The 19,004-nt window shown below is 43.1% G+C and overlaps 1 protein-coding gene across 1 annotated transcript in view; it reads right to left on the bottom strand.

Annotated features, from left to right (window-relative positions):
• The window catches only part of LOC103171669 (zinc finger matrin-type protein 4-like), a 48,278-nt gene continuing 29,274 nt past the window's right edge, over positions 1-19,004 (bottom strand). The window contains exons 6-7 of the mRNA XM_042344571.1: positions 8,766-8,862; positions 1-52 (exon numbers count right to left, since the gene is read on the bottom strand). Of these exons, the coding sequence (XP_042200505.1) occupies positions 34-52; positions 8,766-8,862 (116 nt within the window). The 3' untranslated portion in view covers positions 1-33. The remainder of the gene's footprint in view (positions 53-8,765; positions 8,863-19,004) is intronic.

The raw sequence follows: 19,004 nt of genomic DNA, 5'->3' as shown, positions 1-19,004 counted from the left end.
TGGAAACAGTTCTCTATTTTTGAGAGAAGATTCTCACAGTTGGTTTTTCAGGCTGTAAAAAAAAGGTGAAAAAAGTGCCAATAAATATACGGCAAAACTCGCGTAAGTCTTATCTTTATAAATCATATAATCGCCTAAGTCGTACATCCACCTGAGTCCCATTCAGTTTCCTATCAAAACAGTGTTGCTGACGAGTTTCTGCCACAAAATATGCAGTCAATTTGCTTTACAGTGTATTCTGTGAAGCGCTTTGAGACGTCTCGAAGATGTGATCAGGCACTATATCAAATGCAAGGATAATTATTATAAAACCACTCAGATTTTTTTGCTTTAGTCCTCCTAACTCATAACCCCACTCCCCCTACCCTCCATTACTCCCGCACTTACCGGCTGCGTTGAATAACGGGAAATGTAGTCTTGAGCCGTCGACACGCGCAGAAAAACTTCATTTTCCCGCGATTGAATGCGATTCCAACGCTGGCCGGTAAGTGCAAACGCGGCAACGGTTGAAGATGCGTTGAATCGCGGGAAACATAGTTTTGATCCGTCACTTACCGGGTGCAGTCCACCTGCACAGTGTAGATTATTGATTAAATTGAATTTTACACGACTTATATAAGTTTGCCTACAATTCGGACTTTGCGCAAGTCTTTTTAAATGGTACGGTCCCGACTGATACGAGTTATGTGAGTTTTACTGCATATTGGATGAAGAAAAAGAACTCCAGAAACACTAAAGCCCTTCGCAAAATATAAAACCTAAGAAAACATAGCTCGACAATTTGCTCTAAGTTTCTCCAACAGTTCTAACCCATCCTTGCTGTCAATGAGTACAATGTGCACACATAAAAAGTGATTTGGGAGAGCAATTAACTGAGAAATTTTAATATTTCTTGACTTAAAAAACTTCTTTCAAGGCCCAAAACTTTTTTATAGTCCCATGAGCAATTCATTTCTTCCAGGGTTAACTGGTTAACAAATTAGTGCTATGAAATTGCAGTATACTGCAATTTAAAATGAGGATAATTTATGCTGTACTTCGTGTTTAATGTGTCACTTGTATTGGGATCCGAGACGGAACAAATATGACCTTGCTTCTAAGTTAATAATCTGGTACAGAACTTTCCTAACTAATGAAGAATTAATTACTTCCTTATCAGCTAATCAGCTAATCAGCTAATTTGATGTTTGCTTGCATTGCTGCATTTTTTAATAAAATTATAAATGAAGAAATCTTTGATCCTGGTTCGCGGAGCAATTTTCAGACGGAAATTTCGCGAATGGTTTCAAAATGAACTGCTAATTAGGCTTTACCACACAATAAGTTTTGTTCACAAGGTTTTGAAAACATAAATTGGTCACTACAATCCACAACTGTTTGTGGGGACGCTGCTGTGCGCAATTGGCTGCCACATTTCGTCCACAGAATATATAGTCAATTCACTTTACAGTATATTCTGTGAAGCCCTCCCTCCCCAATTTCGCCTTGCTCGGGTCCCAACCCAACTGGCCAGCGCCTTGGGACATCCTCCCGACGTGAAAGGCGCTCTATAAATGCAATCTTGCTGTTGTTGTTGTTGAAGCACTTTGAGACGTATCGAAGACGTGATAAGGCGCTATATCAAATGCCAGGATTATTATTATCAATGCAAATTGTTTTTGTCAGGTGCAATGATGGAACGTAAATCTCGGCAAATGCTGCAACATTTAATTCTATACTAATGAAGACGTAATGTATGTATTCTCCAAGAGCTCAATATCTGATTGATGAAGAGAAATGATTTATACCTTATCAGAAAGGTCTTGAATGGGGGGGGCGGGGTGAGGGGGGTTGTCATGGGCAGATTTTTTTCAGGGATCGCCTATTGTTGATGAAACTCTTTCCCTCAATCCCTCTACCTCATCCCCTCCCTCCCTACTTTCAAATCCCGCATGAAGACCTTCCTTTTGGATCGTGCTCAAGGTCACCTGCCCCCTCCCTCTCCCCCATCTCGGGGTCAGACTGCTACTGTGAAGCGCTCCACGTGAGGGGCACTGTATAAATGCAAGTTGTTGTTAATGGTAGCAGTCAAATATTTTGGCCCTCCTCCCTGTGAGGCCAGGGAGTGACGTGTCTGCCCAGTGTTCCTGGACAGATCACCAACGGGGAAAAAAAAAGGATCATGGCCTCCTTTATTTGTCAGACCGCCATTTAGCAACGCTACTAAAGGCTTATGATATAGGTACGGAGATACAACCCCTAAGACTCACATGATTGAGGTAAGTCGATCTTAGCACAGGGCCACCCTGGGACCAGAAACTACAATATCTCAACGTCTTTAAATGCTAAAGCCACTTCATAACGTGGTGAAATTCTCAAGGTTTGAGCAGTAAGCGCTGCCAGATTTTTCCATAATCACCACTTCTAACAGAATCATTGATAAACTGGCCTGGATCCAACTCGTCCAAACAGCGCTGCATTTTCCAATCCCGGCTTTGATGCTCTTTTAGATGTGTTTTTTTTAATGTAACGATTGAGCGGGTCTAATGCGTTCTTTAATTCAAATCATAAATTTCCATCCAATCTCGCTTTGAACTTAATGATAGATCTTAAGAGAAGTATAAATGTAATTTACCTTGTTGTTAGATAGCCTGTAAATAGTTATGAGACTGGAGATTGAAATTACCAGAATATAACTAAACAATACTTCCATGATTGGTTTAATGAGTAAAAATTAATAAATGTAGCTCATAATTTGCTCGTTCTTCAAAACAGCCCAACACAATAGCAGTGAATATATAATAATAATAATAATAATAATAATAATAATAATAATAATAATAATAATAATCCTTGCATGACCAATTTATTATTGTTTGTGGTTTTGGAGGGATTATTATTAGGCTCTGTGTGGAGTAAGGAAACTTGCCCAAGGTTTCGCCCTCTGCCTGGAATTGAACTCAGGTCTCTCACTTGCAAAGCGAGTGCTCTAACCACTGAGCTACAGGACTCCACAATATGTACAGTTTATCTTCCTCCACATCTATGTTAGCACACGCACATGTGCCCATCATGTTGGATGGGATGTGGGGCCACATATGAAACCGTTAATTCGTCATATTGCACAATTCAGCATCAAGGCAAGCAGGGAAAACAATAGCTCGTACCATATAGAATCATTGAATCTTATAGCACCAAAAGAGGCCATTCGGCCCATCGTGCCTGTGGCAACTCTTTGAAAGATCTTCCCAACTTGTCCCATTCCCCTTCTCTTACCCCTTCCGATGCCTTCAAAATAAATAAGAATAATTTGGTCACTCAATCCACGGCTGTTTGTGGGACGCTGCTGTGCGCAATTGGCTGCCGCGATTTGCCCACAAAATATACAGTCAATTCACTGTGAAGCGCTTTGAGACGTCTCAAAGATGTGAATAAGGCGCTGTATCAAATGCAAGGATTATTATTATTACCCAACAGCCCAGCACATTTTTTTCCTTTTCAAGTCCCTATCCAATCGCCTTTTGAAAGCTATTATCAAATCTGCTTCCACCCGCCCTTTCAGGCAGTACATTCCAGACCGGAACAACGCTGTGGGTAAAAATAAACAAAGGCCCGTGGAGTAAGGAAACTTGCCGAAGGTTTTTGACAAATACTGTATCTTTGCTCATGTTGAGATGATAGTATGTTTCAGAAGGCACCAGTCAGCCTCTGATACCTCTTCCCAGAGGTCATTTTTCAGCAACCCAGGATTGATCCCGCTGGTCACTGTGTGAAGGATTACTTCAGGCAGTGACTATTCCAATTGGAGTCATTGAAGAAACAGCTGAAGGTTTTGAAAGTGAAATAAGCGCTTGCATTCTCTCAATACATGATTAATTGGCTCCAAATCTGCTATTATTTCCACACTAATTCACAGCCTTACTTGGACTGATGAGTATGATTGCTGGGTTGGGAAGTAGCCGTGTCACATCAGTGCGGTTGGGGGTTACTGTTTGGTCATTAAAGCCGCGTCAGCTCGAAGATATCAATTGCATTTTATTCTCAGAAGAACATTGCAATAATTATTGTCATGATTGTCTCCGGCCTTAATACTATTATAGATCATCAACGGTCATTACTGGCACTACATGAAGAGACTCAAACCAAAAACATTCTCGAAATTCATTCTCACAGTTTGCAATGTGACTTACGCCCTGTGGTTAGATCACTGCTTGTAACTCCTTCACTAATATGGATTATTCTCACTATAACCTTTTGAATCCTTAATAAGGCGACTGTTTTGTAATTACTCTCAGGATCTGTCAGTTCAGTTTGTAACCCTCTTGTGCAGTTGTTATTTTACGTGATTTATATCCCCTGAAAACACACTCCTGAGGCCGTGGTGAAGAAAGAGTACACACAAAATGATTTCTTAAAAGAGTCCTATAGCACAGTGGTTAGAGTACTTGCCTCGCAAGCGAGAGATCTAGGTTCGATTCCCGGGTAGGGAGAGACTGGACAAGTTTCCTTACTCCACAGACACGCCTGTTTACCTCGCAGGAAGTAGGAACCCGGATGTTAGTCGATTAGCGGATAGCTTTTCCGGGGGTAATAAATCCTTCAAAAATAATAATAATAAATTGGTCACTCAATCCACGACTGTTCGTGGGGGACGCTGCCCATGTGCAATTGGCTGCCGCGTTTCGCCCACAAAATACATAGTCAATTCACTTTACAATATATTCTGTGAAGCGCTTTGAGACGTCTCGAAGATGTGATAAGGCGCTGTATGAAATGCAAGGATTAGTGTTATTATTTTCCTCACCCCAATCTGTTAATTCCCCATCACTCCTTGAAATTGAATTTGAGGTGGCATACAGTTGGGTAATTAAAGAGCACCCTAACAGAGAAAGGGCTTGTTAAGTGACCTTCTTTTGTGTAGTGGGGGGGAGTGGTAGGACTTTTGGGAGGTTCGTGTTCTGAAACCAGAGGAATTTACACTAAATTGGTGTATATTGTTTTGGAAGAAAGAACATCATTATGGTTTATTAATGCAACGGCAGCTTGATAACATAATTACTATCATTACCATCGACAGTGTTTGGTGGTAGAACAGTTATTTTTATCCAAACACAACATTGGAGATGTTCTCTGATTAACAGATGGAATGCGGTCCTGTGGCTCAGTGGTTAGAGCATTTACCTTGTAAATGAGAGGACCTGGGTTTGATTCCCGGCAGGGCAAAATGTTGGGCAGTTTCCTTACTCTACACGCCTCTGTTTACCAGCAATAAGTAGTCAATTGGCGGATCACTTTTCTGGGGGTAATAATCTCTTTAAAATTAAAAAGAATAATAGTTTGGTCACTCAATCCATGACTCTTTATGGGGCACTGCTGTGCGCAATTGGCTGCCGCGTTTCGCCCACAAAATATAGAGTCAATTCACTTTACAGTACATTCTTTGAGATGTTTATAAGACATGGCAAGGCGCTGTATCAAATGCAAGGATTTTTATTATTATTATAATCCAGAGAATTTGGAATCATTTACGCACATTTTAAATTAAACATTTTATTTCGATGTGACGTACATGTATTTCTGCATTCGTAACATTAACAGTGCCCCTACGGTAAATTCATACGATAGAAAACGGCCCTACGATGAAGGCCAATTTGTCTTTCGGAAGGTCAAGCTACATGCATTTTCCACTCCTGTCAGATCAATTGTTTTATCTTAATGAGAATGGCAGAATAAAAATTATTAGAATGTAATAAGACGATTTAATTTTTCCAATAGAGTTTCGCACTCGTGTTCTTCAGTCTGCAAATCAGACATAATGAGCTACTGATTATGGATTCCAAGCTATCACAGAAATTCATGTCAGTTCTGTAATACACGCCTCGCACAAGGACTGGGATGGAAAAGACGTTTCTGTTATCAGTTGTGCAATTAAAGAAAAGTGATTAAATGAATTCTTATGGGAAGATGAATGCAGTTATATTAGCTTTACATTAGCAGTCTGAAGAGGAAAAAAGCATTTAAAAAAAGCCATGCAGATAATGAGCTGAAATATTGCACAGGGTGGCTGCGTGATAGACTGTATAATTAGCTTTCGTAATTTTACAACCACGGAGGTAATAATTGGATTATATCGTCAATCCCACTCTCTTGATTTTTTGAAACAGCTAGGAAAACTAATCCACATATAATAACTTCATCGAGTTATCTTAATATTGTCCAATAATGTCTATTAAAATAAACATTTGGGGAGGACAAGTTTGCAGGGCTATGGGAGAGAGCGGGGGAGTGGGATTGATTTGAATAGCTCTTTTCAAAGAGTCAGCACAGACACGATGGGCCGAATGGCCTCCTTCTGTGCCGTATAACTTTATGATTCCCTGACTTATCTTGCCGCAACCCCACGCTTAAGTAAATGAAACGGAACAATTCAGATTTTGGGTGCCTGACGAAGGAGGAATGAAGGAGAATATAATTATTGTAAAACGTTTACGGTGATGGGTTTTCCCTCGTGCAATCTATCAGGAACAGTGGTCTTAAAATAAGGAACAATGGTATAAAAATAAAACCATCTGATACAAGAAACATATGTAGATTGGATGAGTAACCCCCTTTGAGACAAATTTATAGCGACAGAGAGCAATTTTCTTCCTTTGGAAGAAGCGCTTGAAACAATAGAAAACCCAAAGAACCTATGTTCCCTGAACAGCAATGAACTGTTCTTTCTATTTGGTTCTTGTGTAACCGTTTATGCGAGGTGTGATTGCTTTTTTCTTATTTTTAATAAATGTCTAAAGCGATTCCATTAATGCAGACAGCGCTCCTGTGAAAATTGATCCAGCTCACCGTGCTGGTGTTTCGCCGCAGAAGATTAATTTGGGAGGATTGAGAGTGCTGGTAAATAAACCCTAAACGTGAATTAAATAAGAGGAGATTGATTCTGGGTCTCGAGTTCCATTTGGGTGCTTGGGAACTATTAGTGTCACTTTCACAGCGAGAAACTGTTGTACAACTCTAGTCAGCTAATGTGTAGTATGGTCTTCAAACTAGACTAGATGTTTAACATGGTTCAGTCACTAGGGGCAGGGAATCCTCCTGCTCAGCTCCTGTTAACCCTGTAGCCAAAGCCCTAACGGGGAGGGTGGTCCCAGCTGGACAAGCAGCGGGAAAGCTTGGCCAGACAGCGACATCAATGGCCAAGTAAAGGAGTTGTAGCTGGTTAGACTCCAGCAGTTACCCCAAATCATACTCTGAGGTCCCCAACAGTGCGCCTAATACTTTCCGAAATTAGGTAAGCAGGAAGCGTCCCTCCAGGGAAAGAGTGGTTAGAGAACTCGCCTCGCAAGCGAGAGGATCTGGGTTCGATTCCTGGGCGGGTCAGGTCAGGGTAAAACGTTGGGCAAGTTTCCTTACTCCACACACACACACACACACACTGTTTACCAGCAGTCAGTAGGAACCCGGTTGTTAGTCAATTAGCGGATCACTTCTCTGGGGGTTATAAACCATTCCAAAAAAAAATAAAAAATTTGATCACTTCAATCCACTCTTTGCTGTGTACAATTGCGCTGCCGAGTTTGCCCTCAAAATACGCAGTCAATTCACTTTACAGTATCCTGTGAAGCGCTTTGAGACGTCTCGAAGATGTGATAAGGCGCTGTATCAAATGCCAGGATTATTATTATTATTATTATTATTCCTTTCCTACAGTCTATCTCTGGGATTTCCATGTGACGGTGATGGGTTTCCGTACTCGTCAAACACATGTCCGACCCCCCAAAAAAACATAATAAATAATTCACAATCTATTTACATGAGAACAAGATCAGAGATGAGCAATGGGACACTAACCTGCATGAAGGGCGCTATTTAAATGCAAGTTAATGTTGATTCTGTGATTCTGGGGCCCGTGGCTTTAAGTGATGAAACATCAGGGGGATGTCCCAAGGCGCTAATAAGGAGTCTTACAGCGCTGAATCTACACTTATTATAGGAAACCAGATGAAAAGCAGATAACCCGAGGACACCGATTTAAAATAGTTGTTAAAAGAAACAGAGGGGAGGCGAGGAGAAATGTTTTCACGCAGCAAGTTGTTGGGATCTGGAATGCATTGTCTGAAAGGCCGGTGGGAACCGATTCCATAACAACTTTTAAGAGAGAAGTAGATAATTATTTGGGGAGTACAAGTTTGCAGAGCTATGGGGAGAGCGCAGGGGAGTGGGGTTGATCAGGGCTATGGGGAGAGAGCGGGGGAGTGGGATTGATCAGGGCTATGGGGAGAGAGTGGGGGAGTGGGGTTGATCAGGGCTATGGGGAGAGAGCGGGGGAGGGGTTGATCAGGGCTATGGGGAGAGAGCGGGGGGTGTGGGGTTGATCAGGGCTATGGGGAGAGAGCGGTGGGGGAGAGGGGTTGATCAGGGCTACGGGGAGAGCGGGGGGAGTGGGGTTGATCAGGGCTATGGGGAGAGAGCGGGGGAGTGGGGTTGATCAGGGCTATGGGGAGAGAGCGGGGGAGTGGGGTTGATCAGGGCTATGGGGAGAGAGCGGGGGAGTGGGGTTGATCAGGGCTATGGGGAGAGCGGGGGAGGGAGTGGGGTTGTTTGGAAGCTCTTTTTAAAGAGCGGCACAGACACGATGGGCTGAATGGCCTCCTCCTGTGCTGTACAATTCTCTGTTTGTATGAAAGGATGAAAATGAACAGCTCCTCACAGCGACGAGAAGCCTCGGTGACGCGATGCGTGTTCCTGGGAGGTGCCACACTGCGCGTTTTACAGGGTCAGTCACTTACTTGGTTTGATGTTTGGATCCCTGTAGATGGGCATGAAACTGTTCTATGGAATTCAGGATCACATTGCACACGCTGCAGGTGTAGCTGCGTTTCAGTGCTGCAAGTGAAAATACGATCAGATCAGATAATAATAAAAGAAAGAAATAACTCGAGACGTCTCAAAGCGCTTCACAGGATACACTGTAAATTCAAGCAACTGTGTTTTGTCGGCGAAACGGACAGCAGCGTCCCCACAAACCGCCGTGGGTCGAGTGTCCAAATTATTATTATTTTTATTTGAAGCGATTATTATCCCTCGGAAAAGCGATCCGCCAATCGACTGACAACCGGGTTGTTACTGAGTGCTGGTAAACAGAGGCGCGTGTGTGGAGTAAGGAAACTTATCCAATGGTTTTCCCTGCCCGGCCGGGAATCGGACCCAGGTTCCTCTTCGCTTGCGAGGCGAGTGCTCTAACCACTGAGCTCTAGGGCTCCAGATTGCTGTAGCACTCAGCTGTTCAGTCTCTCTGGAGGTCCCAAGTTTTACACATCTCTCTGGTCCATTGCACACTGTTCTCAGTCTGTTTCCAGAAACTGCTCAAGATATCCAGTCTGATTCCAAAAAACCCATAGGTTTTATATTATATTTCTGCTTGGCTGCACACCACTTGCCTTTTTTATTTTCAATGTCAATGTTTTAAAAAGTATTTAATCCTTGCATTTGATATAGCGTCCCATAACGTCTTCAAGACATCTCAAAGCGCTTCACAGCATATACTGTAAAGTGTAATAACTGTATTTTGTGGGCGAAACTCTTTCACAAAAAGAACTAGACCCAATAAAATACTGTATCTATATATATATATATCGTTCAGTCTCACGTGGCGGTTTATTTCAGAATCTCCATTCAGATACGAGTGGTTTGTGGGACGTTCTACGTCTGGAGACGATGGGATTTGGAACGTTCAAAAAGGAATGTCTTTGGGCAAGATTTGAAAGTACGGAGGGAGGAAGGGGGCAAGGCGGAGGGATCGAGGGAGAGATCCATAGCACGTAATGGCCGGAATGAGACAGAGGCAAAGCAGCTGCTATTTAGGCAGTTTCATTAACTCTCGGAAGCACAACAGACAGGATAATTATCTGTGTGTGAATTTTATCTCTTGAGAAATAGGATCTCTGTGTGCAATGGCCTACTGAAACTAGTATTCTATTAATGGAGGGGGGGGGTGGAGGGTGGGGGGGAATTAGATCTGCCTTTCTGTCTGCAATATCCTGAGGTATTTAAGAAAATGTCACAAAAATTGTTTCAACCACAGCACGGAGACAGACGGGACCGGTTCAGTTCAGAAATAACTTTTGCTATTGGTGACGTAGTTTCGATGCTGCTGTATTTTAGTGGAATTTGGTATGTTTTGCAGTCACTGTCTTGACAAACGTTTCAGGCTGAGCGGCCATATTCTCATGCCTTGCATATTAAGCTTGCAATTAAGATAGACTAGCGCCTTGGGATGTCCTCCTGACGTGAACGACTCTATACAAATATAATTTATTGTTGTTGGCAGGAGCACGTTATTCCCCTGTCCCCCCCTCCCACCTCCTACCCCCCCCCCACCACCACCCCAATCCTGCACATAATAAAATTACTCAGTACAAAATACAAGCCTGAGATTTTAGCTTTGCCGTGACAACCTGCCAAGATGACAGGTGGGAACTCGACAATAATAATAATGATAATAATCCTTGACGTCTCAAAGCGCTTCACAGAATACACTAAAGTGTAGTGTAGTGTGTAATATATTTTGTGGGCAAAATATATTGTGGACTGTATATTTGGTGGGAAACAGTGTTCTTTTGTGAATTAAAGTAGGATTAGTGGCCTTAGGTGATTTTGGGGAGGGGGAGAGTGTGGGGGTGGGGTGATGGGGGGGTGGGTGGGATATGGCGTTTGGCACATATAATTATTTTGCTGTGGAATTGCTAAGGACAGGAACTTGTGTGAAACCTGCCATTCAAAGTCACCACTGATCTCCAACACCTGCTGCAAGTGTCAGATCCACAGGAAGGATAAGTGGACGTTGTGAGCTCTTCTGATTCTTCAGATAAATCACAAAAGAAACATACGTCCCCCCCACACCCCCCCTCAACTGTTTCGCAATTTAACAACGGGGCCATTTTTACCAACATTCCACAATACCGTGGGAGGCTGCAAAACACGTTACCTACTGTGACGTCAATCCTAGTTCTCACCAGTGCCCAGAGTTAAGTGAAAGGTTTCTCCTCAACAACAACAACATCACCGTTAGTGTTTCGGACCCGAGCTGGGCGTCGGGATCGGGGAGGGTGGAGGATCTGGGGGGGGAAGCGGGGTGATCGAAAGCACGGTCAAAGAGTAGGATCCTGAGATGGGGCTTGAAGAACCAAAGTAAAGGGCCCCGTGCTTCAAATTGGCCAGCTGGGGGGGGGCGGGGGGGAAATAGCATAGCAGAGAGGCAACATGAGTAAAGAAGAAAGGATTCTGCGATGTGAAGCATGAGTTTTAAAAGGCTGCAGATTGTATGGGGAGAGGAAGACTGAGAGGCGTAAGGAGTTCCACTCTCTTCAAGGGCCCTCAGTCAGAACCAGTTGGAAGAGGAGACTGTGCTATGAGTTTTACCTCAACTTTAGTGGGAAAGATTCTGCGTTTGAGGTTTGGGAGGAACCAGAGATGGAAGTTCAGAGTAGCAATGACCTTGAGAGAGAGAGAGAGAGAGAGAGAGAGAACTACAGTCACAACTATCTCAGAGGAGTAACTGAGGTGGATAACAAAGGAAGGATTAAAAGAAAACACTACGAGGTGGAAGCTGTTGGGGACCTGGATAAACACTTTCTGAGGAATTAAAATAAAACAATGTTCTTGTCCAATTGCCGGGCGTAGAGAATTCGCTTTAGTGACCGGACTAAGAGACAAGTGAACATTTTATGTACTGAGATCAAACCGCCATATCTTACCTATCATTTGAAAAATTGCGTGCAACTTGGTGACAAATCGGCAGCTCATCCCATACACTGATGGTGTAACGTCTTTGTCAGTGATCGTAAACACTTTATTGTTATCGCACGGGTCAGAAGATTATATGTGCCTAATACATGCCATTTTCATAGATTCATAGATTCATACAATGTTACGGCACAGAAGGCGGCCATTCGGCCCATCGAGTCTGTGCGGTTCCTTGACAGAGCGTCACTTTCACTAACCCCAATCACCAGCTTTCTCCCTATAACCCCACAAACCCGTCTTCCCCGATACTTATCCAGTTCTCCCTTAAAAGCTGTTATCGAATCGGACTTCACTGCCCTTTCGGGCGGATCATTCCAAATTCCAACAACTCGCTGAGTGAAAACATTTCTTCTAACCTCCCCTCTGCTTCTTTTGGTAGATATCTTCAGACTGTGACCACGGGTCACAGACACACCTACCAGCGGAAACAGCTTTCCCTATCTCGCCTGTCGAAACCTTTCATGATCTTGAAGACCTCCATCAGGTCCCCGCGTAACCTTCTCTGCTCTAATGGGAAAAGCCCTAACTTCTCCACTGTCCTCATAGCTAAGGTTCCCCATTCCTGGTATCATTCTTGTGAATCTCCTCTGCGCCCTTTCCAGTGCCTTAGTGTCCTTCCTGAGGTACGGTGCCCAGAACTGGACGCAGTACTCCAGCTGAGCAAGCGTTTACAACAACAACAACAACAAGATTCCATTTATAGAGCGCCTTTCACGTCGGGAGAACGTCCCAAGGCGCTGTGCCTTGCGGTGGCTTGCGGTGTCCTGTAGCTCAAGGTTTAGAGCCCTCGCCTCGCAAGCGAGAGGACATGGGTTCGATTCCCGGGCGGGTCAGTTCAGGATAACGTTGGGGAAGTTTCCTTACTCCACACACACACACACACACACCCACACACACACACACACACACGCGCGCGCGCCTCTGTTTATCAGCAGTCAGTAGGAACCCGGTTGTTAGTCGATTGGTGGGGGTAATAATTCCTTCAAAAAGATAATAATAACAATAAGGTCACTCAACCCACAGCTGTTTGTGGGGACGCTGCTGTGCGCAATTGGCTGCCGCGTTTCATCCACAAAATATACAGTTAATTCACTTTACAGTGTATCCTGTGAAACGCTTTGAGACGTCACGAAGACGTGATCAGGCGCTGCATCAAATGCCAGGATTATTTATATACATATTTATATTCTAAATCTGCCTCTCCTTTGGTCATTAAAACATTACGATAAGTCAGTGCGAATTTATCACCAAACAATAATTGCTTGTAAATATCAGCACAGTCGTTTAAAGCAGCTTTTGTGATTCACGAGGGCTGTCAACTTCAAGCAAATGTCAGGAGTGGGATTTACGATTGTAAAGATTGAGACAGACTGCAAACATGTTGAGACAAAATGGATAAGCTGCATTAGCATAAGATGTACGCTCAAACCAAAACAAGTCAGTCGTTGCGCTGTTTCACTATTTCACCCAGTTTTTCCTTTAATTTAGCATTCTACGAGTTTGAAAGATAAACGTGGATGAAAAAGAGTTATCATAGAACCACATAAATTACCGCACGGAAGGAGGCTATTTAGTTGAGGATTGGCATATGGAGAAATTGAAAAGAAACAATTTATGAATTCATTTTGGGTATCAATCTTAAACCTCCTGGTGCATTTAAAAAAAAATTTTCATATACATTGATCTCCTGCTGATCGCATTCTTTCTGTGGTGTTTGGAACTGGACATCACCCATTCGTAATAATCATCTGAAGTTAAGCCTCATTCACTCCTTGTACTGTTTGTGGGGGACGCTGTTGTGCGCAATTGGCTGCCGCGTTTTGCCCACAAAACACCCAGTCACCACACTTTACAGTGTATCCTGTGAAGCGCTTTGAGACGTCTCGAAGACGAGATAAGGCGCCGTGCCAAACGCGAGGAGTATTATTATTATAATAAAACTCTTCCCCTTTACCCCAGATTTTCTGAAATCAAGAAATCACAGTGAAAGGTGACAAAGGTGGAGTGGAGGTTCCAACAACAAACAGTCAGGGAGGGGCAGAGGCAGTTGGAGAATTTTATTATTTCAAAGAACGCCGAGTGTCAAACAAAAGATCGAGGATGTGTACTGGCTAACTGAACGGGAGAGAACGACTGGGGCGAGATTGGTGAGGTGAAGGACACCCAGTTGGGTGTCAATGGCCCATACGGACTCCATGCTGCAGATCATGTAACCAAGGGAGCATGGAGATAATCCAATACAGGAAGGGCAAAGCGTTGGACAAGTTTCCTTACTCCACGTACTTCTGTTCACCTAGCGGCGAGTGGGGACCCTAACGAAAAAGAGAAGACTTAGGATAGAGCCCTGAGACACACCACAAATAACTGTTAGGAGAGACAGTGGGTCAAGTAAGAGAAGAGCAACAATTTGTTGCTTATAAAAAACTGCCAAGAAAAGCAGCAAATCTGAAGATTGGGAGAGTTTTAGAAACCAGCAAAAAAAACTAAAAAACTCATTAAGAGGGAGAAAAAGGAGTATGAGGGTAAGCGAGCGCGGAACATTAAGTCAGATTGTAAAAGTTTTTACAAATACATTAAGAAGAATCGGCTATTGAGGCTAAATGAAGGTCCACTTCAGTCAGAGACGGGAGAAGTTGTAACGGGGGATAAGGACATGGCAGAGTCCCTAAATGGGTACTTTGCATCTGTCTTAATAATAATAATAATAATAATCCTTGCATTTGATATAGCGCTTTTCACGTCGGGAGGACATCCCAAAGCGCTTCACAGAACACACTGTAAAGTGAATTGACTGTATATTTGTGGGCGAACGCGGCAGCCAATTGCGCACAGCAATGTCCCACAAACAGTCATGGATTGAAAATGACCAATTTATTATTTTTGGTTTTGGAGGGATTATTATTAGGCTCTGTGTGGAGTAAGGAAACTTGCCCAAGGTTTCGCCCTCTGCCTGGAATTGAACTCAGGTCTCTCACTTGAAAAGCGAGTGCTCTAACCACTGAGCTACAGGACTCCACGAGAAGACACAACAAGTCTTCTCACCCAGTCTGCCAACAATAGAGATGCACCAAAGGGATAAGGACAGGGAACAACTTAGGGAAATTTTTATTAGTAGAGAATTGGTGCTGGGAAACTGTTAGCACTAAAAAGTGAAAAATCCCCGGTCCGGATGGTTTGCATCCCAGGGTTTTAAAAGAGGAGCTTATGAGATAACGGAGGCCTTGTGTCTGATCTTCCAAAATTCCTTGGATTCTGGAACAGTTCCCATGGATTGGAAGATCGCAAATGTCACACCACTATTTAAAAAAGGTGGAAAGGAAAAGATGGGGAACTATAGGCCAATTAGTCTCACATCAGTGATAGGAAAAATTTTAGAATCATTGATTAAGGATGTGGTAGTGCGGTATTTAGGGCACAATGTAATTAGGCCAAGTCAACGTGGGTTTACTAAAGGGAAGTCATGTTTGACAAATCTCATAGAGTGTTTTGAGGACATTTCCAGTAAACTCGATAAGGGTGAAGCAGTGGATGTGGTCTATTTGGACTTCCAGAAGGCATTCGATAAGGTGCCGCATAAAAGGTTAGTCCAAAAGATAAGGGCCCATGGAATTGGGGGGAGCATATTAACGTGGATTGGGGAATGGTTAACGGGTAGGAAACAAAGAGTAGGATAAACGGGTCCTTTTCAGATTGGAGGGATGTGACTAGTGGAGTGCCACAAGGATCAGTCCTTGGGCCTCAGCTATTTACCATCTACATCAACGATCGAGATGAAGACAGAGTTTTTGAATAGTAGAACCAGAAGAGAGCTTGAGGAGGGCAAGAAAGCAAAGGAGGGAATGTGTAGAAAATAATTAGCTGTTTATGAAAGGCTTAGTCTGAGCGCTGTAGCTTTTCCAGATCTGCTGTACAGTTTTGAAAGACCTTTCATCTTTTAACATGAATCAGTTTTTCTTTCCAAAATGATGCCTTTGTTCTCTTAAAAGGGTGACATTTCTTTCAAGCATTTGAGCTCTCAGAGAGTTCTCAGCATCGACTTTCTGTACACCAATAATAATCCTTACATTTGATATATTAATAATAACAATCCTTGCATTTGATACGACGCCTTATCACTTCTACGTGACGTCTCAAAGCGCTTCACAGAAAATGCACAGTCAATTCAATTTACAGTATATTCGCCCACAAATATACGGTCAATTCGCTTTACAGTGTGTTCTGTGAAGCGCTTTGGGACGTCCTCCCGACGTGAAAAGCGCTGTATCAAATGCGAGGATTATTATTATTATTATTATCTCAAAGACAAAAGGTGTCCTGCATTGGTTTATAGCCAACCATAGGAATTGTCTGAGTTCTTCTCCTGGGTGTAAGATCAGAGCGAAAAGAAGTAAACAAATGGGAAAATTGATCCAGCATTTTACGAAAATAGAATACGGGAAAGAAAAATTTGGCAGAAAAAAAATAAAATAAAAGTTTGGAAATAGACAAAAGACTGAGAAAAGGAGACACACGAGAACACGAGAAACACCAGACAAAAAAAAGACCAAGTTCCATTTAGTTCGCTGGCGGTCACTTGCACACATGACCCGAACTCCCTATGTACTGTAGCCCATCATGTTATTTCCTAAAAGAAAACATTTCCTGCTACAACCGTCTCCCTGGGGAGCCTGTTCCACAGGTTCACTAGTTGCTCAATGAAATAGTGTTTGCGTAGATTTAATCACAGGCCGTGTTACTATTCTGGACAAGCTGAAAAAGCCTGTCCTGATCCATATTGTCTAATCCCTTTAGAATCATAAAGACAGCAATCATGTCGCCTCGCAATAATAATAATAATAATAATAATAATCCTTGCATTTGATACAGCGCCTCATCACGTCTTTAAGACGTCTCAAAGCGCTTCACAGGATACACTGTAAAGTGAATTGACTGTATATTTTGTGGGCAAAACGCGGCAGCCAATTGCGCACAGCAGCGTTCCCCGCAAACAGCCGTGGATTGAAGTGACCACATTAGTATTTTTTTAGGGATTATTACCCCCGGAAAAGCGATCCGCCAATCGACTAACAACCGGGTTCATACATACTGCTGGGTAAACAGAGGCGCGTGTGTGGAGTGAGGAAACTTAAAAAATCATCTCTTTTACAGCGTGAACATGGCCAATTTACTTAGTCGCTCCTCATAGTCCAGTCCCTCCATTCCCTCAATCAATATGTTGAAAAGGGGATGAATAGTGTTCGAATGCGGAACAATTCTGCACCAAATGCCTCGTGACGGCATTGAAGTGCACCTCTAATTTCAGGGTATGAAGGAAGGAGATGGTTGTATTTTATGTTGGCGTTAAGGGTCCAGGCAAAAAGTGCTAATGCGCTGGCTGATAATCCGACGAGGAATTCATGAGGGCGAGTTAGTTATGCCAACTCGTGTTAGTGCCCACTTGAATACTCGTGATCTGTTCGAGTGGCTCAAATCATTGGAATCATTTTTTCTCATTGGTAAAAAAGAATAATTACAAGGCACGAACCTGATTGAAAGAATCAGTTGGCTCACATGAGGAATATTGGATAGCAAGTTGGAGGATTACAAGATACTGAGGTAGGATTGCTGTGCTTTCTGACATTATTGCATATCCTGGACACTGATATTTTCAAGAACAATTAATTTTTTTTGTCAGTGATGTTATTTGTCAGAAATGTCACGGTTTTCTATTTTTCTTATCTCACGAAAACTTTAACGAACACGAGTTTTTAATAATAATAATGATGACGACGATGATCCTTGCATTTCGATGCAGCGCCTGATCACGTCGTCGAGACGTCTCAAAGTGCTTCACGGGATACGCTGTAAAGTGAAGTGACTGCGTGTTTTGTGGGGGAAACAAATTGCGGCGGCCAATTGGGCACAGCAGCGTCCCCACAAACAGCCGTGGGTTGAGTGACCAAATTATCATTATTTATTAATTATTTTGAAGAAATTATTGCCACGGGAAAGCGATCCGCCAATCGACTAACAACTGGGCTCCTACTGAGTGCTGGTAAACAGAGGCGCGCGTGTGCGCGCAGTAAGGAAACTTATTAGGTTAAAAGAAATATCATTCTCGTCTTAAAGAGATGTTGCCCCTATGTGGAAGGTCGCCCAACTTTTCTGTTGAAGAGTTGGCCCGACGTCCTTCTCTGGAGGAGTTCGGCTGACTTTGATTGACCAAAATATCAAACTTATTGTGAATATTATTATTTATAAACTCTGCCGAAAGAAATCAAAGGCTCAGAGCTCCGCTCCTTGCCGCATTGCATGTTGAGTGCAAACAATCTAATTTGACTATCTGCCTGTACTTTACTGCTAATTTGTAAATTCCACTGCTGATTTTCAAAGCTGTTGCCTCAGTCTCTACCCATAGACCAGACAGCGATTTCTGTTTAATTAGCAGTTCCAGTGATTGAGCTGAAGGCCTCTTTCCTGCTGTTGCTGCTCAGGGAATCCCTGCCGAGCTCGAAGCAAGTCAGTCCAGCTGAGATCGGATCAGACCATCACCACTATTCTCAGAGTAAGCCAGGCTTAGAAACACAGAGACAGGCGGAGGCCATTCAGCCCCTCGAGCCGGTTCCGCCATTCTATGGCTGATCTGTACCTCAACTCCAATTGCCCTATATCCCCTAATACCCCGACCCTAATAAATATCGATCCTCCTCGGGCTTGAAAATGTGAATGAGTCCTTCCATAATTCACGGCTGTTTGGGGGAGGGAGAGAGGAACGGATTTCCATTAACCCTTTGTGTGAAAAGCCGCCTCCTGATTTCACTCCCGTTCCTCAGTGAGCGACAGCTGAAATGTGTCAGGTCACATTGTTGTGAGGTCAAAAATTATGGTCCGATCAGCTATACAGTGTGTAAATACAGTAAATATCTACCACCACATGACATGTAATGTGTTTTTAGGCGTTGGTGTCATCGGTTGTTGCCAGGTTTTTTATGTGCCGTTGTCAACCTGGAGCATAACAGCAATAATATAATAATAATCCTTGACTTTGATACAGCGCCTTATCACGTCTTCGAGTCGTCTCAAAGCGCTTCACAGGACACACTGTAAAGTAAATTGACTGTATATTTTGTGGGTGAAACGCGGCAGCCAATTGCGCACAGCAGCGTCCCCACATACAGCTGTGGAGTGAGCGACCATTTTTTTTTAAGGGGTTTATTACCCCCGGAAAAGTGATCCGTCAATCA

Source organism: Callorhinchus milii, unplaced genomic scaffold (assembly GCF_018977255.1).
Source record: "Callorhinchus milii isolate IMCB2004 unplaced genomic scaffold, IMCB_Cmil_1.0 Scaffold28, whole genome shotgun sequence".
Classification (NCBI taxonomy): Eukaryota; Metazoa; Chordata; class Chondrichthyes; order Chimaeriformes; family Callorhinchidae; genus Callorhinchus; species Callorhinchus milii.
Note: the sequence above shows the minus strand (reverse complement) of the source record. Positions and strands in the feature narration are given on the sequence as shown.